Source organism: Stenella coeruleoalba (genome assembly GCF_951394435.1).
Source record: "Stenella coeruleoalba genome assembly, chromosome: 21".
NCBI lineage: Eukaryota > Metazoa > Chordata > Mammalia > Artiodactyla > Delphinidae > Stenella > Stenella coeruleoalba.
Genome location: NC_137167.1, coordinates 21,473,181 through 21,499,004, shown reverse-complemented (window position 1 = coordinate 21,499,004; position 25,824 = coordinate 21,473,181). Strand labels below are relative to the sequence as shown.

Here is a 25,824-nt window from a genome sequence, read left to right as displayed (position 1 = left end):
TGGAGCCCTTTCAACTAATTTTGTGAGTTAATGAGCCATGATATTTTTCCTTAACCATTTTTTGAATCATCAACTGAATTTAGGGGATGAGTTATTTTCAAGCAGTACAAAGTTCTAAGAGCTAAGGGACTTTTTGGATGGTCCTAATAAGAAAGTAGAAATAAAACTGATATCCAGGGCTTCCCTGGTGGCGCAGTGGTTGAGAGTCCGCCTGCCAAGGCAGGGGACGTGGGTTCAAGCCCTGGTCCAGGAAGATCCCACATGCCGCGGAGCTAGGCCTGTGAGCCACAACTACTGAGCCTGCGCGTCTGGAGCCTGTGCTCCACAACAAGAGAGGCTGCGATAGTGAGAGGCCCGCGCACCGTGATGAAGAATGGCCCCCGCTCGCCGCAACTAGAGAAAGCCCTCGCACGGAAACGAAGACCCAACACAGCCAAAAATAAAGAAAGAAAGAAAGAAGCTTTCATTTAAAAAAAAAAAAACCCTGATATCCAATGAGAATATTCTAGTCCTTGCTTTGTACATATACTTCATAAGCTTCCTATCTTTGCACCGATTGTCACAACCCCAACTAGTATTTGGTGGTTTCTACTTGGTTTAGGGTTAGAATGAGCAACTATCCTTGTTTGAGCACTAAACCTCCCACATCCAAGGACACTCTCCAGTGCCAGATAAATGGAGATGGTTGGTCACCTTATCCTGGCCTCAGAGGCATTCAACTCTATGTCTCTCCACTGTGGTCTTGGCAAGCTCATCTTACACCTTTTCTTCCCTTTTCTTACCACGTACCACCTTCTTCCCTGCATACAGCATCTCTCATATGCTTTTGGTATTCTTTATTTAACCACAATCCCTCCATGTAGTACCCCACGCAGGAAGAAATCTGTGTCTAGTAAAAGCCCTATTTCCAACAGTCACATCAAAACCTACTCTTTGCTGTAGGACCTCACCCTCTGTGAGGGACTGCAGATAAATTAAACTGTGCTAGTTAAAGATACTGCATGGTGATCACTTGTATTTCTGGAGAAACTAGCTTAGCACAAAGAAGTACTCACACCATAGTAGACATATTTTAAAAATTTTCTGTAAATGAATGTAGGAAGAAATAAAAGACTGAATTGAATGAGTGCTAGGATTTTAAAGCACAGCATAAGAGGTGCAAAACAGGAGCTATTTTGCTATAAGTAGATACATCCATAGGCATAAATTACTAACAGTACTCTTCTTGGAACTTGAATTTATTTGCAAAGTGGGATATCACCTCTTTTGACTGCATGACTGTAGAGAAATAAAGGATTGTTTTGCATGTGTTTATCAATTTTCTTAATCAGCTGGGCTTGGCATTTGGCGATACAGTTGATATGTGACCTTAGAGCAGAATACAGTGTCTCGGTGGTAAAATTGCATCAATGTAGATGTATTTCCCTTTCTCATCACCATATATTAGAAAAATAGGTAACGGGGGAGAGTATTTCAAGTTTTGAACCTAAGCCTGGTTCCCCAGAAAATTCAGATGTGTTTGGTCATGTACAAGAGACAAAAAAAAATCCATGGTAGCGGGGAGAGTTTCTAAGAGCACAAGTCAGGTCCCAGGAGAGTGAGTCAGAGTGAGAGATCTTGCTTCTGTGGTTTTCTTGCTCCACTTTCTCCCTGCCCTACCCATACCAGAGACTTGTGTTAAAGCTCTTAAGAGGGGAGATGGCCACAAAATGTATGGAAAAAGAATTTCACTAAAGTTCTACGTGGCCTTCTAAGTTCAGGGCAGCCCATACAGGGACAGTAACAGCATGCTGAATAACCAAATGTGATCCAGGCCTTGGGACAGGCAAAACTGTAACCTGTGGTCAAGGAAGCCATGAGGCCAATACCCGGAAGGGAGTGGGACTCCTGAGTGGTGAGGGACACTAGCTGTATCATACACAAGTGGGGAAAAGTTATTCTGTTTGCCATTCACACAATCTCTGAAGGAGACACCCTTGGCTACGTTGGCCTCTTTCTGAGTTTTGTTACAGACCCTCGAGGTATAAGCACCACCTAGGAAATGTTGATTTTATAACTATTTATGAGGATAATTTTAATCTCTTTAGGTTATAGCCTGTGAAAACATAGGTGATAGTTATATAATACATTGTATATATAATATATGCATGTGTATTCAATCTGCCTGGTCTTCTGATTACAAATATATACGTGTGTGTGTGTGTGTGTGTATCTGTATTTATTCTACTTGGTCTTCTGATTAGGGGAGCTTAACCCATAGAAACTACTTTTGCCATCACAGTAGTGTTCAGAGGGAGACTGTGAAGTCCCTGTACTTATAACACAGAGATGGGCTTCCCTGGTGGCGCAGTGGTTGAGAGTCTGCCTGCCGATGCAGGGGACACGGGTTCGTGCCCCGGTCCAGGAAGATCCCACATGCTGCGGAGTGGCTGGGCCCGTGAGCCATGGCTGCTGAGCCTGCGCGTCCGGAGCTTGTGCTCCACAATGGGAGAGGCCACAACAATGAGAGGCCCGCATACCGCAAAAATAAATAAATAAATAAATGTAATACAGGGAAATGATTCACGTGTTAAAAAAGAAGCAAACAAAAATCATAAAACTTCAAAAAAAACTCCAGAATATTATCCTTCACACATTGTTAATTTCTGTTAAATTATATTTCACTGTTCAGTTTAATTGGGTATTTAATCACTTTTAAATTCTAAAATTAGTTATATATTAAACTCCTTTGGGGGGGGATTGAATGACTAGCAGAGAATTAAAATATAATATTCAAAGGAATCAGGCCTCTAATCCATTTTAGATTTTAGTGAACTTTGAGAAGATACTCTTTTTCAAAGCATGCCACATGGAACTTAGTAACTCAGCTGTTCTACGTTAATACAAAAATGAATACTCACTTTTTACTTCTGATAGTTAAAAAAAAGTCCCACAACTATGCAGATATACAGGAGGTACGTGGGGGATAATAACATGCTAAGGCTATCAAATATAAAGTCTTTACCACATTCAAAATCCCACTCAACTTTCTTTTATCTATTCCTCTGAGCAAGGATTTCACTGAAATAGGATGAGACAAGATTACAGCAGCCTTTTAACAGCCAACCCTGCTCCACCTTCATCAAGCATTCTGCTTATTCCTGGTAACTTGTTCTCTTTGATATGTTTCACACATTGATTTTGTGTGATATCCGCCCCCCTTGCCACCCACCAGGAGTTTTCTCAGGTAGAGATGCTGTTTATAAATCAGAAATGTCAAGGGTCATTCCCTTAGGCTATCAAACACACTATAGAAAGCAGGGGAGCCATTGTTTCATCACAAAGTAATTGTCCTTGAGCTTTGCCATGCTACCGACCCTATCATGTTCCCTGGTCCCATCCACAGCCACCTTCCCTCCTCCAGCACTCACGCCCTTCCTCCTACCAAGCGATAGTCAATAGAGGAGAGACAGCATGAACAGGACGGAGGGATGTGAGGATGCTCCCTTAGCCCAGGGTCAGAGTACTTGAGCTACTTTACACATCACCCTCCTGCAGACACCATGGTGGAACCAACAACCTTACTGTTGTAGTGCATTTCTGACAAATGATCCATTCATCCAGTTGTTACTGTTTTAGAATTCCCTCCTCCATATAAATGCTTTCCATTGCCATGAGCAGATTGAGTGAGAGAACCCAAAATTGTGGGAATAATTTCTCATCACATATATCAATCTGTGTGAATTTTCTTCCAGGCAATGTTGCTAAGGATTCTATAAAATTGGTCTGTAATTATAAATGTAGTAAAAGAGTGTCTCTCTGTACATCTTTGAAGGGAATTATGCAAGAGAGGTCATCTCATTAAATTTGATCTCACCAGAGGGTATCTCAGCTTAAAAAGGGTAGAAGTGATTTTTGCAAATCAGGAAAAAGAGTGATGATGTATGGCTCACAGATGTTTCCTCATTTGAAAAACAAACATGACAAAAGAGGTCAAATGTTACCTCCTGAGTTTATATACGGAATAACTACATTACATGTTACGTGTGAATAATAAAATAACAAGTCAGAACTCCTCAACTGAGAAAAACACTGTGAGAAAAGCCTGAGATTACTGTTGAATTGCATCATGACCGTTCACCTGATTCTAATTCAAGTATTATAGTCATAAATGGATTGAACACATCAGTTCTTTGGCGGATGAATATAAGACATCAGAAGATGTCCTTTTCCTCTTTAAGAGTTTGTAGGGGTCACTGCAAACAAGGGATTCTATATTGTCCTTAGAAACATGGCATATGTCCTTTCCTGTTCCACATTTTTATTCCTACAACTGTGAATACCTTCTGTTTTCTAGGGAGTGTTTCCTAGTTCCTCCGGGTGTTGTGGTTGGGGGAGGAGAGAAGAGGTTGCCTGTTGGGCCTTAAATCTTGTGTTAATTCATGTCTGTTGATTTCATCAAGCCCGAACAATTAATCAGGGGTTTAAAAAGATATGCCATGTTATTTCTAAAATGATGACTGCATTGCTCGAATATTAAGTCTGTTTCAGAATACCATTTACAAAGTGACATGGATAAATGTTTTGGAATATGTGTACATATCTTCCATGGACAGTTATAGTCAGGTAGCCATGGATCTTGGTGGGAACAGGCCTGTGGGAGGCTGAGCAGTGATCAGGGACTGATAGGAAGGGAAGGGGCATCTCTCCTGCTCTTCTCTGCTCGCACCCACCACCCTTTTCCACCCACTCCTGTGCCCCTAGGATCACACTCTCCAGTAAAAGAGTAGCATCTGCCACCACAGCCTTTGCTATACGGGACGCACGTTCAGACAGTGATAGTAAAATTTATTTCGTGCTTTGCACTTTGGCCCAGAGCCAAAGTGAACCAAAATAAGCAAACCCATTTTTGCCTAGTACACTTGGTGTGATGAGTCAACTCTTCTCTTTCATACTGAAAAGTTTCTGACCTGGATCATGTAAAAACTGAATCTATCTTCCCACATAGATGGGGACATTTATGACTTTGCCTGGCAGCCAGCCCACCCTTGATGGCAGAAGGGAATAAAAGTACCTTAGAGAGTCACAGAAGGTGACAGGAAATTTTGAAAGAAAAGGGATTGATTGAGAAGTAATATTCTCACCAAAACTCAGTATCATTAAAAATATCAAGGATTTTAAGAAAGCCTTTTTAAAATATAAACTTATTTTTACAGACTCAGAGCAGACCCCTCGAACGCGCTTTAGGGTAGAGGGTGGGAATTCTGGTGCAGAAGAGCAACCCTTACAGGTGTAGCACTGCTCTGGGGGCTTTGGAAAAAGCTCGGGGCACATCCAGAGATATCTCAGAGATGTGTGAAAGGGGAAACCTTTCACTTCCTCAGGCAACAGCTTTCTGTTAAAGAGAAGAGGGGCCAGTGAGGTGAGGAAGAGCCCGCTAAGACCTGGAGTGGCTTCAGCCAGGCATCCACCACGTCAGGTGCTCCGTCTGTCACAAGAGCCACCACTGCGTCCACAGTAGATTTCTCAGTCAACAACGGCTAGAATCTAAAGATCCTAGCAATCTCTTTAGACAGAAAAATAGACATTAAGGTGTTCCTTCCAGGCAAAGCGAGTATAAATTTGTGTTGGCATCATGGTAACTTTAAAGCACCTGATTGGGGTTAGAGAATCTTGGGGTGAGTTGCTTCTAAAACAATTCCTCGTGACATTTTGCTCCTGGGGGTGCATGTCAGTGTGCTAAGTGTTTAGAGGATGCTGAGTTATTACAGTGATGGTTATTATAGTTATTATAGTGATGGTCTGCATTTTCCAAAAAAACCTGTTTGATGGTTCAGGCTTCTAGAGAGTTTAATGAAACTTTCCTTGTTGCTTCGTCATTTGTCATGTGGTCAGCAGAGGTCCACTACAGTGAAGTGTCCGCAGGAAAGTGGAAGGGAGGAGAAGCCATCTGATAGGATAATGAGACATATAACAGCCACCCAAAGCAGTGTCCAGAGCCATCCTGGGATGGATAAAGTGATTCAGCACAGTTGTGTCGCATGCACAAATAGATGTTGACTGTCAGAAAATTTAGCTGATGATTGTTTTTCTTCTTCCTTCATATTTGTAAAAAGAGTAACCAATTTTTGTTCCATGACAGATAGATAAGGGTGAATATTTTGAGATGAGAAAAATATGGTTCGATATCATGGGACTGGGTTAATAGGAAATACTAAGATACTGAACTGAAGTTTAAACTTTATGTTTTCCAAACTGCCGAAGCCATTTTAGGTTTTCTTATCAGTATTACAAAGATAGATGGCTATTTTCACATCTTCCAAAGTCAGATCAATAATGTATCAAGAATTTATGTGGTGATGCTTAGCTGCCCTCCAAGGGTTATTGAAAAGAATAAAATGATGGTTGTGAACTAGTTTTATAAAAATAAATGTAGTGGGGCTTCCCTGGTGGCGCAGTGGTTGAGGGTCTGCCTGCCGGTGCGGGGGACGCGGGTTCATGCCCCGGTCCAGGAAGATCCCACGTGCTGCGGAGCGGCTGGGCCCATGGGCCATGGCCGCTGGGCCTGCACGTCCGGAGCCTGTGCTCCGCAATGGGAGAGGCCACAGCAGTGAGGGGCCCGCGTACCGCAAAAAAGAAATAATAATAAATAAATAAAAATAAATGTAGTAAACCAATGTTGGTTATTATTATTGCTGTTACAGTAACAGTTAGGATTTCATCCCAATCTTAAGGGGAAAACTTTAGAATACGAATTGCATGTATTTGTAGTAGCCTAATGACAACTTGTGCGTTAGAATTCCTTTTCAATCTCATTCTACTCAGTCTTGCTATTAAATACTTGGTAAATTGAGTTGAAAGTGTTCTAACTGGATCTGTGGACAATGCAAAGCCAAGGATAAATGCTTTAGGAGAAGATTAAAGTATAATAGGATTCTGATAAACTTTGGGAAACAGGCCACTGTCCACCAAATGAGATTTCCTAAATGTGTCCACAAAGGCCCAGAGCATAAAATAAAATGAAATGCCTAAAATAGCAGAATGCATTTATCCCTGAGCAATATTGCGTTTATGTACACTTACTGAATTTTTATTTTTCTAGCTTTCTTTTATTCTAAACTCAAGTTTTCTGCTCTTCTATTTCTCCTCTTTGTTTCCTCCACAAGTGTTTCTCCTACACCGAATTTTCTCCATTGTTACTCCTTGCCGTATTGAATTAAAAGGTGATTCTATATAGATGGTATTAGTTATAGTGAAGGATTGCATTGGCGATTTCGAGGACAGCTGTCATACGGTTCTAAATTTGGGGATGCAAAAGGAACTCATGGAAATTTCATGCAGACTTTCCACGCATCCCATGGTCAGGAGAGGATGATACCCTAAGACTCACTCAGCACAGAGGGAGCGGGAAGCCAGCTAGCCATTTTCTTCATGTGCATCTTTAACATCAGGGTCTGAATATCATTACTGGTGTCACTGCTTGAATCATCTCACAGTTTTCCACAGCCCAAGATCATTTTTTTTACAGGTGCTTGAGATACGTTGGTCACAATCCTTGCTTTTCAGTGCCTAGAACATTAGAACGGCTTGAGCTTTCTTTGCTGTATTTGTTTCTGTGTGGGATGCTGTCCTCTATCAGCATGGGGGGATGTGAGGTCAGGGGATAATGTACAGCGCTCCTTCTGTGACCAGGCTCGCCATGAGTCTGCACGGTCTGCTCACCCCTCACACGTCCTTTTCCCAGCCCTCAAATGAAGAATTGGGATAGGTATGCTTGGTATTTGGGACAGTTCACACTGGGCCCTTTGCCTAGAGAATAAGAGCTTTGATAGTGGGAGGGCCAGATGAAAACCCTTAAAAGTCATCCCTGACACTGCCAAAATAGTGAATCAAAGTAGTACTGCACCCTGGGTGATAGGGAAAATAGCAGAAATTAGTGCCTCCCTTAAGGTCTAAAGGATGATGTCACCATTTAATTTAATGCTCTGGCTCCTGCAGAAAGCAGAAGGACCCGAAGGATGACTGCAGGCCATAAGGAGTAGCCCCAGCTGCAGTGTCCATGCCAGATGTTGCATCTCTGCTTAATAGGACCTGAGGTACAGGGCATGTGCCCTTTGACTTGGCAAACGAGTTTCTTCTCTACCTTTATCAGAAAAGAAAATCAGAAGCAATTTGCATTCACTTATAATACACAAAAGTATACATTTATAGTTGTGCCCTGGGGCTTTGTTAACTCCCTCTCCTTCTGCTGTTAATATAATGTGCCGTGCTCAGAACTGTCTGGACAGCCTGCAGACTATCACACTGAGCTGCTGTATCATGCTAATCAAATCGGATATGCAAGAAGGGGCCAGTATGTTGGAAGCCCTGTTAAGACATATGGGCTCCAGGGCGTGGGATATAAACCTTATGAATGATCAGAATTCTTCCTCATCACTAAAAGTTGTAGGCAGCCAGAGATCCTGGGCACCATGCCAAGACACACCAGCCAAAGTAAAAGATAAATTATTGCATGGCACGTCCCTCCATGAATTACAAAACACAATACCTGGTAAGCCTCTTCGGGTTTTGGAAGCTGCATATTCCACACCTGGAAATACTAATCCGGCCCATGTACTTAGTGACAGAAAGGGCTGCCAGCTTAGAGAGGTCATAGTGGAAGAAGTGGAGGCTATGTATCGACTCCTACTTACCAAGGCTGATTAGCTGTTTCTGCCATCTGATGTCCAACCTGCCAGCAACAGAGACCATCACTGGGACTCAATTATGGCACCATTTCTCAAGAAAATGAACCGGCCACTTGGTGGCAAGTTGAGTACACTGGACCCTTCCACCCTGGAAGAGCAAACAGTTTGTTATCACAGAACTAGACATATATTCCAGCTTTAGATTTGCCTTTCCTACTCCAAGTGTTTACAAAGTCATCTACTGGCATGGGATTCAGCATAAAGTGGGCTCACTTTACAGCAAAGGAGATTTGAAACAGCATATCATGGGGTCCATTAGTCATATTACAGACTGCTGCAGATAAAATGGAGCATTAGAATGGCCCCCTGAAGGTATAGCTAAAGCACCAGCTCAGTGGTGCTACTTTCTGAGGATGGGTCACACTCCTTCAGGATGCAATATCCACCTTGAATCAAAGAACTTAAATAGGACTGTGTCCCAAATAAGGAAAACACATTGGTTGGGGAACCCAAGGGTGGAAGCAGGGTGACCTTGCATACCATCATTCTTGATAACCCACTAGGAGACTTTGGGCTTTCCACCTTGGCAATTCTGGGCTTTGGAAGGTTAGAGATTCTAGCTCCAAGTCAGGATGTTGGAACATTCTCTACCTGGAAATTTTATGGCCTTGGCAGAGAGAAAAAAATTGCAAAGCACTCACGGGACCTTAAGGCTTTCTCTAAGAAGTGGCATGTATCACTGCTACTCATTTTCCACTGGCCAAAATAAGTCACAGGGCCAAGCCTAATTTTAATCCTTACCCAGGGGAGAGAGAGCAAGTATTTAAAAACAAGAATACCTTTCATAAGAATTTATGTTATTATACATAATCACAAAATTCACCAGGACAGAGAAACAGTGAAGGAAACTAATAGATTATTCCTGTTATTATGCTATGCAAATTATTAAAACTATTTGCAGACATGAAAAGCCAAGGCATTTAATGTAATCACATCTTTAAAAATGTTTATTGTTTGTATCATAAAATGGTAACATAATTAATGCTAGAAAGGCATAATCTAGTTTCTGGAACTGTTTTAATTTTCATAATCTTAAATAAATCTTGATGTGTAAATTTTAAGTCTGGATTTTACTTAAAATTCTAAAGTCAAGTTGAATAAATAAATAACTAGGAGGTAAGGGGGAAGAATAAAGCCAGGGCAAAAAAAAAAATGTAGTTCTATGGCTGAGAATCCAAATTTACCTAAAAAACTGGTAAACATTGAGCTGTAATAGATGTCAGGTCCTGGGAAGGGTGTTTTTAACTACATTTTTATTATTAAATTTTCCTTAAAAATCCTTGGGTTGGTTATTTTTTTTTTTTTTTTTTTGCCACTGAGAAAATATATTGAATTCATCAGCTTCTATGTGGCAGAATTAAGATTTAAACCCAGAATATCTGACTCCAAGTTCATTGCTATTTTTCGTTCAGTCCACACATTTAAGGATTTAAAGGAATGCACGTGAAATTTATAAAGGAGTATCTAGGCTTGGGATCAAACACAGAGAAATCTTCTAACATCTGGGCTGCAGCAGCCAGAAGAGATCTTGGCAGTAATTTGGAAGCTGCAAAAGGGCTGCCATCTTCAGCTCAAGCAACTCACAGCTTCTCGCTCAGTGCCACCTGGGCACTGGCCTGTCCAGCCTGGGAGGTTGCATGCTCTTCTACAATAGATAAACAAGTTCTCCCGTTACCCCAAAGCTTCAAAGAGGGGCTCACAGTTTGCTTAAAGGAAGGAGCTTGGACAAGGTATTAAATCCAAGCACAGAACTCAGGCTTGGGGCTCTGAAATTTCTCCATGTTGTTGCATCCTTCCTCATTAGGGAGAAGCCTTGGCAAAGGTGTATTGTAGTAAGTGGAATAATCAGTGGTTGATGAAATAGCCTTATTATTCATAGGATGTGTCATTTGGGAATTTTGGGTTAATGTTTTGTTTTCAGGTTCAATGACAGATGGGTATTTCCCTTCCTACCTAGTCCCATTTATGACCATCAGACCCATTTACAAGATGACTAGCTGGAGGTCATTCCCCCCACTGAACAGAGCAGAGTACACGGGTGCCTGTGAAGTGATTTCACTAAGTGAGCTAAGCATATATATATATATATATATATATATATATATATATATATATATATATATATATATATAGTGTAATTCCTCAGATGACCAGTGGTGATATTTAGTTTTCACATTTTCCTTAGAATAAAAGGAATCACTTTTATTTGGGACCTCAAGGTCTCCTGTGCTGTAAGTCCTATGTCACAGGTTAGATTTCCTGGGGAACAAATGTGAGACGGAGTTTAGGATGCAGGTTGTTTGTGTCTTTCGCATCAACACTGATGGGAAGGAAGCAGCCTGGGGCCAGTGGCAGAGAGAAAATGACCTATCAGAATCCTTCCGTGTTGGGGTAAAACGGTCAGACATTTGTCCTATCATGTTAGTCATAAGACGTGGGCTACCCTGGGAGGGATGTGACCTTGGGTGAGGCAGCTCTCTGAGGCTGAAGCAAAGCCTGACAGAGGCTATAAACAGAGGCCGTCTCTGATAGGACTCGTAGCATCTGGGGCAACAAGTCCTACCTTGAAGTCCTACCTATGCAGTGGTCCTCTTTGTCCTTCACAGTCAAGCCCTGGTGCCACTGCCTTTCTTCGTACACATTTGAGAAGCAGCAACTGCCTCTGTGCCTAAAGGCAGCTTCGCAGAGGATGGCCGGGACCCCTGTCTCCACTGCGCATCCTCGATTCCCCTCTTCCTCACCGGCACTGCTGCTTGCCTTCATGGCTTACTGGGAAGGATGCTCTGAGCCCTGCAGGACAAAGAGAGAACCCAAGGGGCCCACCTGGGTTCCCCACACATTCCTCCACACCCCGCTGTGACCCGCAGCCCTACTCTCACTCAGTCAATTACCTTGGCCACGTTGGTTTTTCCTTTTCTTAGCTGCAGGTCTCTGAACACAAGGAACCCAAAGTGGCCAGGCATCGAATAGGACTCTCATTATGTCACACGCTGATGAAAGTGTTATTTTTTCTATTTTCCTGTGAATGTATTAATATATTTCAAACAAAAATGGGATTCTGTAATAAATATAGTTCTAATGTTCCCTTTATTTATCAATACATCTTGTTAATGAAGACATTCATAAAGTACCCATGTTTACTCATCAGGGTTCTTGAGTTAAGAAAAGTAAACAGAAAATGGTTAATTTACAGAGGAAAGGAAACCACTGGAAGGACACTGGGTAGCTCATAGAATTAGTCAAATTTGAAAACTGGCAGTCTAGGCCGGGACCAAGGAGGAAGAGGAGGTTAGAACTGGCCTTAGGAATCCTACCTCACACCCTCCTTCCCTTCCCCCACCTCCCACCCACACTGGCACTGGGCTTGCTGCCCTTGGACCCTGACAGCTTTGTCAGGACTCCTGACTGCATGTGGCGATGTGAGTCTAATGAGTGGATACGTAGTGCGTATTGTATTCTCTCACATAGTAGAAAGAATTATGACCCAGACGTTAGAGGTGAATTGTCTTTTCAATAGTCTCTCAAGATATTTTAAGGACCTCTGGGCCTTGAGTGCTTCTCAGTTTGTGACAGTTTGGAAGCAGCATGACTTTCTTGAAAAATGGCCTTATGGATGGGTGACCCTTCAGGAACCACTGTTAGTTTTTTCGGTTTTTAAGTGAAGTGGACCATGTAATCTGTCTTCTATTGTTAGTCATTCCTGAGTCTGACCTTGGGGAAGTTCAAGGGAAGTGAAAGTGGCTCTTTACCTGAGGATAAGCTCAGGGAGATGCTACTCACAACTCAGAAGAAAGCGCTTTGCTCCGAGAGTGAGATATTTTTCTCTCAGGACCAGTTTGATCCTGTGCTACAAAATCCTATATTCATTATCACGTAGTGCTGATTAAATGTGCAAATGTGCAGAGAGCTGTTCTAGGAACCATGCAAAGAGAATTATCCTGCCCTGTAGGACCTTAAACTCAAAAGCAGAAATTTATTACCTAAGAGGTGTCATTTAGCACCCTGGATCTGATGAGAAGTCAGTTCTCCAATCACTTCGGAATGCTTTAGGCTCCTGACCACACTGTTTCCAGTTGTGGAAAGCTTTTGAATTTTTCCGCTCCAGGCCATTGAAATCCCACAGTCTAGGGATAATACTGAGAGTACAGAGAAAATGCAAATCAAATGTACACTATGATTTTATTTTTTAATTTTATTTTCATGAACTCTGTATAATGCAAATAATGTTTACTTCATCGGTTTTGAACCACTGGTTTCTTAAGCAAGTCACGCTAGGTATCTCCATGTTGCCACAGTGAGTATGAAAGAATCTCTGTGGGCTTTGTCCACTGTGACAACCACAGCAGCATCTTACGCAGTCTGACTCCTTGTTCTTTGCAAGCTGTAAATATTATAAATCCCACAGCAATTCTCTCCTAAGCGGTGGCATTATTTACTATATCCATAGTGACCATTTGCTCTAAATATTCTGATATGACTCTGGGATTTCTGAAGCATTTTCTTATATTATTGGTCCCATAAACCTTAATATCATCCTAGAAATCCCAATTTTTTGACACCCAAGCCTCATCTGCTAAAACTTATTTTCATCCTTAGAAATGGAATAACAATTCTTCATGAAGCGATCTGTCTTGTCTTTGGTTTAGTAATGCGTACAAAACTCTGCCTTTACTATTACTACTATTCTGTCAATAACCTCCCTCTGTTCCCACCACCACTATAATAAAGGCCCAACCTTCAGAAAAATCAGTGCCTCCAAAGTAACTACAGTAGAGTTGACAGTTTCGTGGCTACCCTGACAGATTTCCAGATGAGCCAGGTAAAATAACATTACAAGATCTCAATAATTTTATGCAAAAGTGAAATGCTTTGCTGTGCTGTTGACTGTCCCTCATGGGGAGATACTCGATTTTGTTTTTGCCATTGTGAAAGTTCTCTTCATTACTCCTGTGCCTAGGGTTCTGTGTCTCTGTTCGGTCTAGCAGAAGCAGTGACAAATAGCCTAAAGGTTGAGATGAAGGACATTAAGAACCATACTTGGCTCTTCTAGTTCCCTAGGAAAGGTGCCCCTGCCCTTTATCCTGTCAGAGAGGGATGCTGTAAAGATCTTTGTGCTGAGTCAGGTGAATCAGCGCTGAAGAGGTAGACCAGCGATACTTTCCCAAAACAATGTAGCAGAAACCATCTGGCAGTTGGTGGGGCAACTACTGCCTGGTATCTGAGACCCCTGACCGTAACTTAGGTTTCAGTGAGGGTTTCTATTTTATTCCTGGGCACAACTGGAGATTAAGAATTCTAGCCCTTAAAGTAAGGACTCTGACTCATCATTCCACTAGCTCTAATATCTGCTGTCAGGGATCTGACACTGCCCTCCAAGTAGCCCAATACAGTCTGAATGGGATGAAAATCTTCATGTTGTGAAATCTGCAGATATCCACTCCCTAATCTGTCCTACAGAACAATGGTAAAATCATTCAAAGTCTTTAAGGATACCGGAAACGTTTTTATTCCATCCTTAGGTTAAACAAGGATGGAGCATAAGGACTTGAGAGCTGCTGTGAACAAAGATGACATAAATTATAGACATAAAACTTGAAGAGTTTATAAATAGGATTCATAAACAAATTTAATAATCTATAGTAAGTTCAACACAAAAGGAAAACATCCACTAGAGAATATTACGTACATTATTATTAAAATTATCCATTCTATTTTACTTCACTTTAGTTTCTGAAAATGTGGTTTTCTTATATATCATAAATACTAAAGAGATTAACTCACTCTCACTTTTCATTAAATTCTTCTCTAATCCTTGGACAGAATTTTAAAAGCATGTAGTGTCAGTGATTCTCCCCGACACTCTGAAATCTTTATAACCTGGCTATTTACCTAGCCAAGCTAGATTATTTTTCTATTAAAAACCACTTCAGGTTTGAAATTATTCAAAATATTGCTCTACTTTTACTCATAGAACTATTTCGAACAAATTACTTAGCCTAAATCTCAAAATGCATAACATAGACGTTAACTCATTTTCAAGAAGTATTTAAGGAGGCCGACAATATATACCAATATATTCGAAACCACCTAAACAGTCATATACCTAGCAATTGATTCATCAATTTTGAGCACCTAATCTATGCCATGTGTTCAGCTAAACACTAAGTTTAACTAGTAGAATAGTGGCAGAGTAGCTACTATCAGCTTGACCTCACATTTTTTGTGTACTCCATGAATACAAATCAACACAAAACAAAAATAATTTGCAGGAAGTAGAATAAATTTCTAGACTTCTACCTCTGATTTGAAAGACTAAGGCTGACTAACAAAACTATCATCTATCTACCTATATATCTATCATCTATCTATTTATCATCTATCTATATCTATCATCTATCTATCTCTATCATCATCTTTCTGCATACAAGTAATATTACCGCATACAGTAATATTAGTTTGTATATAGTCATACCTATTTCGGTAGTAAAACAAATTGTTGGTTAGGTATCTATAAAACTCTTGTAAGAAAATTTTGTATCATTAGACTACATTTAAAATTCTCATCTTTATAAACATTTTTAAAAATTTTATGATCTGTCTGGGATAGACAGGCACTTGATTCTTGTGTTCAGTTTTATTGCATCTTATTATTACAATGTAAATTGCATGATATAATGCATCTAAATATCTGGGAATAAAATATTCATTAGTATCTGAAAATCTGTATAACCCTATATCTGAACATTTGAAACTTGAAAATACATCCCAAAGTAATACCAAATATAGCAATGCATCTACTAGAACAATAGAGGAAAAATTAGGAGACAAATATAATTAAAAGTATATATCACATTTGTATCACTGGGTATTCAAAGCGTTTTATTATGAACATTTCTAGAGTCAAGTTTTAAGATGTTCATTATAACTGAAGGTGTTGATTGCAGAATTAAACTACATAATTAATAAAGGATGATAATTTAACAGAATTATATAAAATCTCTTAATCTTTTCTAAGAATTTAAAATAATAGTTCAATGTATCTTAAAAATTTTATTTTATTTAACTAATGAATTAAATAAATTTTCCAATATAGTTTTATTTTCCATTTTCTTCTGTACCTTTTATGTTTTCAATCACTAATCTTTATTTAGTTGTCACTGAGGTATAGAAACAGTTCACAATTCATTAAAATAAATATAAGTTTTTTGTGGTAGCCATCTCATGACTACTTAATTCCATTCTTCATTATTTCACAAGAATCTCACGAGAGCAACTGTTAAAGGAAGAAGTACATTGCTTCAGAATCTCAGTAAGCCTCCCTGTCTCTCAATATTGGACAACAGTACACAGTGCTTTCTTATAGTTTACAATTTGGGACTTGTAATAAAGGCGTACTTGTACCTAATTTATTTTCCTGAAGCATTTTAGGTCCTGGACCTTTTTTTTAGTGCAAAAATAGTTTCAGGGGTCAATAAACATTGAGTAGTTGGAAGAAGATTCTGAAATTGTCTCTGTATTAAAAGAAGAAAAACTTTATTTTCCTAAACCATTTATTTTTATTTTTAAATAACCTAATAAGGTAATAAGTAGATATACATTTTTTAAGTCTTTATTGAGTTTGTTACAATATTGCTTCTGTTTTACGTTTTGGTTTTTTGGCCCCAAGACACATGGGATCTTAGTTCCCTGACCAGAGATTGAATCCACACCCCTTGCATTGGAAGGTGAAGTCTTAACCACTGGACCACCAGTGAAGTCCCAATATACATTTTTAATATAAATAATATTGTAGAACTACCCGCTAAATATAATTATGCAGGGTATAAACTGAAAGACATTTTGAGAAAAAATGAATCCTGTAGGAGAGCTAAAATGTTTTTGATTTTGGATCATATTTTTTTAATGTAGTTCAGCTTGATACACATTTATTGACAATTTATTTGTACTTAGCATTGTGTTAAGTACTGAAGAGATAAAGATGATATGGTCTCTACCCTTAACAAGAACTTAAAGATACTTTTCTTTTTTCCAGTAAGTTTACCTCTTGAATTATGAAATTAATCCCACTGAGGTCATTGTTACAAAAAACAAGACAAGGGACTATGAATGTTTGGAACTGGTTATCCACTAGCATAAACTACAATATCACTTGAGTGAGAATCTGTATTCTTTGGCCATAAATTTAAAATTTAAGGCTTCCCTGGTGGCGCAGTGGTTAAGAATCCACCTGCCAATGCATGGGACACAGGTTCGAGCCCTGGTCTGGGAAGATTCCACATGTCATGGAGAAACTAAGCCTGTGTGCCACAACTACTGAGCCCACACACTGCAACGAAGAGTAGCTCCCGCTCATCGCAACTAAAGAAAGACCACGTGCAGCAACAAGGACCCAACACAGCCAAAAATAAATAAATTAATTAATTAAAAAATAAAATTTAAGCTGTGAGGCATATTTAACCTAAATTGTAAGGAATATCTTGACCTTTCTGAATAATCAAGGGGAAATTTGGGGGGAGATAAATATTTCGCCCAAAATAAGATATGTGAAAAATACACCCAGATAAGAGTTTTCAATGATCAGATAAATTTAGCTGAAATAGATTTCCAAAATTTCTTCTGTTAGAGATGAAGGAAATGGGACAGCTAGTAGAAAGGAATTATCAAGTGTGATAAAATCATTTATACATTAAGAACTATTTTTCAAACCCTCACTGTCTACCAATGGTAAAATTTGATAGTTTGATAAAATTGCTTATTAATGCTTTTCCTCTACATTGCAAAATCATAAAAATATGAAATTAGAAATAAGAAAACAATACAGAAAGTGATCTTCCTATGTTATGGAGGGAAATTCAAAATTACTTTTAAAAAACCAAAACAGTAATGGTTAAAGAACACACACACCAAAAAAATAAAAAATCTGGGAGAGTCCCTATTCATTCACCTGAATACGAGCTGTGGGTTTGGGTCTGTAACTTCTTTGTCATTCTTAGTGATAACTCCTCTGTGGGCACCCAGCTCATGACTGGATTGCTAAATAGATACCATAAATTTAAAATGTTTCTTCTTTTGTTCTTTAGTCTTTACTAATTTCTGAATAGCATTCTTAGCTTCTCTACAGCCAACACACACACACACTCACACACACTCTCTCTCTCTCACACACACACACACCGAAGCTTATATACTATTAAACATGCCAACTTAAAAGTCAGTGACCTGACTTAAAATCCTGGCTATGCCCTTAGCCAGTTGTATGAAGATAATCAAATAAAATCAACCTCTTTTGACATTACCCCTCACCTGTAAAATAAGTGTATTGGACAAAGGTTATCTAAAATGGTAGTCTTAACCCTGGGCTGGTTCCCATATGGCTCTGTGGGTTTCATCATGTATGCAGTGAGAGTCACTGTTTTATACAGCTCCTCTGGTGATACTGATGTGAAAACTGACAACCAGTGATGTAAGTTATATATGACTTTTGAAATGACTAAAAACCTAAACACAAATGTATGTGAAAAACTTTTGGTTACCCTGTACATAAATAATTTTTTACAATATACTATAAGTAACTTCAGTTGCTTATAAGATTATAGTTACACTGTCTCTCTCTCTATATATATATATATTTACTGTATGAAATTATATGTAAGTAGTTAATATAATATATAAATATGATTATTATATATAATATAGTTACTATACATAAATATAAATAATAGTTACTAAAAATAAGCAAATGAACAAAATGCTCAATATATAATATTCTCAAAAATCAACACCTCTGAAGAAAAAGCAATTATTTTTCAGATTTTTCCTTTTTCGAAAAGTTTTTATTTTGCTTTTAACTAGCTTAATTTTTTGTTTCTGAACAAAAATTTTACCATATGGGTGCTGCCAGTTTCTAGCAGTGATTCTATATGAGTGGATAAAAACAGCCAAAGCTTCAGATACAGAAATATACTGTTTTTTCATGTGGAAATCTGCTTAATAAGAATTTAATAAGGATCAACCATATGCCAGATTCTGCATGATGTATAACGACACAAAGATTAATAAGCCTACATTCCTGTATTTGAGCCACTCTACCTGGACCTACAGATCATGTTGTCTTGGAATAAAATCTCCAAGTATTTATAAACTTGAAATCCATACTTGTTTCTTGTTATCTGATTGTAATTCAAATTGTGACAGTGTATGAAATTCCACCATTATTTCTATAATTCTTTGTTTTATTTATGCCCAAGTAATTGTCAGCCAATTGAAATCACATTAGTAACTCGAGCAATGCTATTGAATACTTAGGAGCTCTGCTAGTCTATGGAGACAAACCCAGCCATGCTCACAAACCACCTCTCTGAGGAAAAAAAAGAAAAAAGAGTCTTTATGTGTAGTGTTTGTCAATTTTGTGTGTAAACTCTCCTACCAGGGTTGATTTTAAACTACTAAAAATTTAACAACCATCTTGCAAAATTCCTGAATATTTAATGATCATATCTAACAAGCTGGTATTAGCCAGGCCCAGTCAACTACTAGACAAGACTTTAGTAAGTTATATTCTTCTCACCTTAGTAGGGAGAAACAGCAAGACATCTTAAAGGACCGTTGCTTTAGTGAAAGTTGTTTTGAGAAACCCAAGAAGTAATAATGAGTGGCTAGGGAAGGCTTTAGAAAGGAGGTGATATTTGGACTGTACCTTGAGGGGTGAGTAGGTGTTCCCCAGGTTTGCAAAGGTTCCCCAGGTTGAGGTAGAGTGGCAACTCAGGAGATAGAATATCTTGAAATAAAGAGGCAGAGCATGTTAAAGAAAAGGAAGTGAATAAAGTATGACATGGTTACATTTGCAATAATATAATCTAACCAGAGAGAGGGGAGGGGCCATGAGACAAGGGATATATATGGTAGGAATTAGGAGGGTGAGAGGGCGTCTGATTATGAATACACATATGCCATGTTAAGGAATCAAGCAGCGTTTAATATCTGCCTCCATCTGAATAGTGGAGTGACATGCCTGGCTTTCTGTTTTACAAAGAACATTCTAGAAGCAATATAGAAGGTATATTGGAGGTGAAGAGAGAATAGTGGTGGCAAGACCTCTTAGAAGGTTACTGCGATATTCCATGAGAAAAATATAAAAGCTTGATTGGAAATGTTAAGTTTGAGCTGCTTGTGAAAATTATCTGGTGTTTTGTTTGTTTATTGAGATGTAACTGACATATAACATTGTATAAGCTTAAGGTGTATTGATACAATTGTTTACCACAATAGGTTAGTTAACTCCACCTTTACCTCACATAATTACTATTCTGTTGTTGTTGCTGTTGTTGTTATAGTGAGAACACTAAAGCTCTACTGTCATAGCAACTTTTCAGCATATTGTTAACTACAGTCACCATGTTGTACTTTAGATCCTTGGAACTTATGCATTTTATAACTGGAAGTTTAACCAATATCTCCCTATTTCCCCCACCACTCAGCCCCTGGCAACTACCATTCTACGGTTTCTATGAGTTTGATGTTTTTAGATTCCACATATAAGTGGGATCATACAGTGTTTGTCTTTCTCCCTCTAACTTACTTCACTTAGCATAATGCCCTTAAGGTCCACCCACCTTGTCACAAATGACAGGATTTCCTTCTTTTCTATGGCTGAATAATATTCTATAGTATTCATACATATATACCTCATTCTCTTTATCTATTCATCCATTGGTGGACACTTAGGTTGCTTCCGTGTCTTGATTATTGTGAATAATGCTACAATGAATATGGAGGAGGTGTATCTCTTTGAGATAGTGATTTCATTTCCTTTGGATATATAGCCAGTATTGGAATTGCTGGATTGTGTGATAGTTCTATTTTTAACTTCTTGAGGAATCTCCTTGCTGTTTTCCATAGTGGCTGCACCAATCTACATTCCCACCAACAGTGCACCAGGGTTCCCTTTTCTCTACATCCTTGCCAACACTTCTTGTCTCTTGTCTTTTTGATAATAGCTATTCTGACAGGTGTGAAGTGATACCTTGTGGTTTTTATGTGTAGTTCCCTGATGATTAGTGATGTTGAGTACCTTTTTCATGTACTTCTTGGCCACTTGTGTGTCTTCTTTGGAGAAATGTCTATTCAAGTTCTCTCTGCTCTTTTTTCAATCAGATTGTCTTTTTTGCTATTGAGTTGTATGAGTTCCTTATATATTTTGGATATTAAATCCTTATAAGATCCTTTATTATTAAAAATAAAACTTCCTAAAAAAAGCCAAAGAAAAAATGTTGTTTTAGTGATCACAGTAGTGAAGAACATAGTATATTTTCCTCAACGTTCTTTCCCTTTTCATTCTGAAACTACTGTTGGCCGACAAATCTTATTGTCTTCTCCTTTGTGTAATTAAAATAGTAAATTGTATGGAATGTTCCTTTCTTGTCACATTTCCATATAACCTTGCTTAGTCAACAAAACTGTCTTTGATTCTAGACACAGAAACAAATCAAATGTGGGCAAAGGATATGAACAAAAAGAGCACATCTGATTCTAGTGGACATTTCTGTCTAGTGCAGTGTTCACCAAATTAGATATTTTATGGAAGTTCAATAATCTTGCCCAATGTGTAAATAAAGTCTTAATCTTCCTTAAAGAGGCATGTTTTATATAAAGAACAACTGTTCTTCAAAAGCTGATTCAGTGTGCAAAGAATCTGTGTACTTTTCTTATCACACATTTGTCTTCTCATCCACATCTATTTCCCCCTGCCTTTGAACTCACATTTGTGTATTTCTAATGCAGTGGTAATTCTTTATTTTCTGTCTGAAACCCAGAGTGTCCCAGGGCAATGATAATGTCAGCACACATATAAGGTTTCCAACTTAGGCATTTGGTACTGTCTATCATGGCTTATATTACTGCATGGTGGTTATAGTGGAAGCTCCATGTGGAAATTTTAAACTCCAGGCATTTGGTGTTGTATTTCCTTGTGGCATTCTGCCAAACTCAAGTGCAGCCACTGTTTCTTATGAGATATTAGCAAGGATATTAGTGGGGAAAATAATCTGAAAGCCATTGGTGTATCTGCTTATTGGCAAAGCTACTCTTCTGCTAAGCATAAACGCATTTATTTTTCATTATAGAAAGGAGATAAGCACAGACTTATATTTAAGGAACAAATTTTAAACCCAAGTGAAAATTGCTTCAAAAGCGTGTCTATATTAGAGCAAGTAAATCAATGAAATAGTATGTCATGATGCAGTCACAAAATGGTGACCTTCAGGGCAAATCTGTCTCTTTCTGTCCTTTTGGGGGCTACACTTAATATCTAAAAAAAAATTTTGTTTTATTTTATTATGTAGGTAAAACGCTGTTAAGCTCCATTCTCTCCCAACCTGAGGATTCCCAACTCTGAATTTCCCCTTACATATCCTGAGTCCAGCAGACCTTTGAGTTAGCTACCTTGGGAGTACAAAAGTGCAAAGACTTAGGAATCAGACAATGCTAGATTCAAGCTTGACTATTTTAATTACTAAGTTCAGCTGTCACATGAGAATAATATCATTCAATTTATACAGATTTTGAGAAAAAACAACAAAATCACCAAACAGTGAAAAATGTTTATCACTTAGTGGGAACTCAAAATGGTTCCTTACTTAGCAAGTATAATTATTAATAAATTCTATATTGAACCGAAAGAGTTTAGTTAGAATCCCTTGATATCTTCAAATAGTTCACTTCTTATTTAATCTTCTCCATCACAAATTTCGTGCCTTTCTCTTTTTGTATTCCTTATTTTATTCTTTTAGGAAGTTATATGAGCTGTTTTAAAGCATGGAAAATCATGCTGGAGGTGAATAATCTTTTGTGAGTTCTCTATGCTATGGTCTGAGTGTTTCCGTCCCTCCAAAATTCATATGTTGAAAACCCAATGCCCAAGGTGATGGTATTAGGAGGTCTCTTCTAAAACAGACCTGAGAGCACTACCTTATCCCTCCCATCACGTGAGGATTCAATGAGAAGTCTGCAACCTGGAAGAGGGCTCTCCCATAGCCATGCTGGGACCCTGATCTCAGACGTCTAGCCTTCAGAATTGTGAGAAATAAATTTCTGTTGTTTATGATCTCCCCAGTCTGTGGTATTTTGTTATAGCAGCCCCAACAGATTTAAGACCTCCTATGTTCTCTGCTTGTAGTGGAACTATCTGCAAGCTCTATAAGCAACATTTCAAAGACACAGTGTGATGCTGCATATGTGATTTCATGGGGTAATATGATCTCTGAATTTCTCAGAGCACAATGAAGAAGAGAAAATAAAGTTTGCAAGTGGTAAACGTTACCAAGATAAACTAATTTTCAAATGAGAAAATCTGTGTATAAGAAACTATTAGAAAGAAGCAATCCCAAGGACAGATTTGAAAACTGAGGGTCATTTTCTGTGTATTTTGAAGAGTACTACAAAGTAGGAAAATAGTCTTCTTTCTTATTCACAAGTAGAAACTTCCTACTGTCCCCGGGTTTCCAACTTTCTCTTTTTTTCTTCTCAAACCAGTTCATTCTGCACTCTTTTTCCCTTTCTAAACTTAGTTCTCTCGCTTTTTCCCTTGGGTTATTTTCTTGTCCTGTCTTATCTCTCCTCCTGCCTCACGGAATCCTTTCAACACAACTCATAAGGGCCACGTAGCCCCCAAACAATATTCACCTTTGTCTACCATGAACTCCAGCCTCCATCCAAATAGCTATGAGCTTTGCTGGAAGGTGTGGGAGAGAGGGAAGATTGGCCAGGGAGATTTCAGAAGCACACAGAGCCTGAAGGCAGGGAGAGGAGGTCATGGCTTCTTACCTCCTTTGTACCTTAAACATCATGGGCTCCTGGTTCCTCAGTTCTGACACATTGCCTCAGGCTTAAGTCAGCTGTTGCAAACCCTCCCCAATCTTTCCTACGTTTGTCATCATTGTTAACATGGTCTTTGGGTGGAGAAGACTTTACCACAAAAAGCCGACTTACACAGGAAACAGATATGCCAGAAGAAGAGCTCTATTTCTTTTAAGCAATGCGGCGGAAGCAAAGAAAACCTGTTTGTGACTCCCCACCACCATCTCTTTTGTATTTCTCCTCTCTCTGAGTCACCTCATCTCTATCAGCCTCCTTCCTCACTGGAATATGATTTTTTCCTTCCCCCCAGCCCTACAACATTTCATGTTTCTCTAAGGACATATTATATAGGACAAGATACAGTGCTTGCCTTATACATTGGATAGTTGAAGATTGGTTGATTTAATCATATTTCCTTTTTTCATGCTAGATATAAATTATTCGAGGACAGAGACTGAATCTTCTCATGTATCTGTAGCTTTCAGTACTCAGTGCACTGCCCTGAGCATAGGATATGCCCTATAAATTTTAATTGAATTGAATAGAACTATAGTTTTTGTTTTGATAGGAGATGAGGAAAATTGGAATTCCAAATCCATGTCAATTCCTCTATTAAAATTCCCATTTCCTTAAATAATTCCCTTGAAAACATTCAGGCAGGCATAGTGGTTAAAAATCTACTTCTGGTAGTCAGAAGATAGAATTAACTCTCAGCACTCAACTGGGGTTTGGGTCTCCCAGTTTGAAACTGTGAAATGAGGTAAGGTCTTCTTCATAGAAATGCTGTGCAGAATAAAAGGTACTAACATATATCCCAATGCAAGAAGTATTTGTGTTTTAAGAAGGGGAACCTGAGACTGGCCAAAGCACTCATAATAGATGGATAAATCAAAAGGTAAGGTTTTGTTCCAGAAACCTAAATGGATTCCTCTCTTCTTCCACATTTAAGCATTTGATTTCCCTCTCAATTATTTTTTCTTATGTAACTAGAAATAAGTACTGTACAAATAAAAGTATACAGTACATGAGTTGTTGAAATATTTTCTATATTTTCCACTAAGTGGGTCTAAAAACCTGGCTTAATTGGAAAGGATCCAAGAAATACCCTCCGTGAAATTTTCCTGAGAGAAGGCAAAGGAGCTAAAGATTAAATCACAGAGGGATTTTCCCAGTGGTGCAGTGGTTAAGACTCTGAGCTCCCAATGTAGGGGGCCCTGGTTTGATCCCTGGTCAGGGAACTAGATCCCACATGCATGCCGCAACTAAGAGTTCACATGCCACAACTAAGGAGCCTGCCTGCAGCAACTAAGACCCAGCACAATCAAATAAATAAATAATAAAATAAATATTTTTTAAAAGATATATTAAAAAAAGATTAAATAACAGAAAATTAGACAAATCTCTATACTGATGCCTACCCTTCTTAATTTTTACATAACTCCAAGAGTTGACTGAAGTTATTGTGTCATAGGAGGAGAGACTTATCTAACTAGTTCTTATTACTGTTCAGTAAGGTCATGACGTTCTAAAACATAATCCTCCAAGCAAGGGTGAGTTATGCATACAAAGCAGCTACTACCAGGATTTATTCCTGACAGGACTCATTTACCAAATTTATAGGAATGCCATGTGACCATTCTTATTATCACAACTTTTCGTGGACATTCTTGCTAGTTACTTACCATGTGCTTTGACTGCCTGAGAACGACACTTTAAATCTCTTAAGAATTTGAAGAAAACATTAAAGATACCTTTAATTGTTAAACATGGAGTGAAAACCCATCCCAAGTTATCCATTTGCAATTTTTCAGTATTTTATTGCTCTGTTGATATTCTGGTACATGTTGTATGAGAGGTAGGAGCAGGTAAATATATTGGTTGTTTGCTTTTGTAAGTAACTCATTAAAAATGATTTGAGAAAATTAAGATAGACTTGCACGCTCAAAGCATCCTTAATGAGACTGGGACCCAGAGAGTCCCTTCCATGGAGACCATTGTGATTTTAATGAGGATACTGAAAAGACTGTTAACCTAAGACTGTTAACCTAAGCTATAATCATATTCTATATTTTGGATGTTGGCAATTTATTGAATATTTGACTGTTGGTAGTTTACATCAAAAATATTTTGGGGCTTCCCTGGTGGCGCAGTGGTTGAGAGTCCGCCTGCTGATGCAGGGGACGCGGGTTCGTGCCCCGGTCCGGGAAGATCCCACATGCCGGGGAGCGGCTGGGCCCGTGAGCCA

The 25,824-nt window shown here is 38.7% G+C and overlaps 1 protein-coding gene across 6 annotated transcripts in view; it reads right to left on the bottom strand.

The window, feature by feature from the left end:
* The window catches only part of LOC307179867 (uncharacterized protein), a 349,430-nt gene that overhangs the window by 2,407 nt on the left and 321,199 nt on the right, over nt 1-25,824 (bottom strand). For 2 of the 6 annotated variants that reach the window (XR_013825568.1, XR_013825570.1), the window contains exons 5-9: nt 19,423-19,503; nt 12,707-12,862; nt 11,618-11,745; nt 11,303-11,516; nt 8,673-8,814 (exon numbers count right to left, since the gene is read on the bottom strand). Coding sequence is in view for 1 of the 6 variants with exons in the window: in XM_079909578.1 (XP_079765704.1) it covers nt 12,851-12,862; nt 19,423-19,503 (93 nt within the window). In the remaining 5 variants the exon portion in view is untranslated. Of the gene's footprint in view, nt 1-8,187; nt 8,815-11,302; nt 11,517-11,617; nt 11,746-12,606; nt 12,863-19,422; nt 19,504-25,824 lie in introns of those variants that run through there. The other 4 variants (XR_013825571.1, XR_013825572.1, XR_013825569.1 and 1 more) reach the window with 4 other exon arrangements.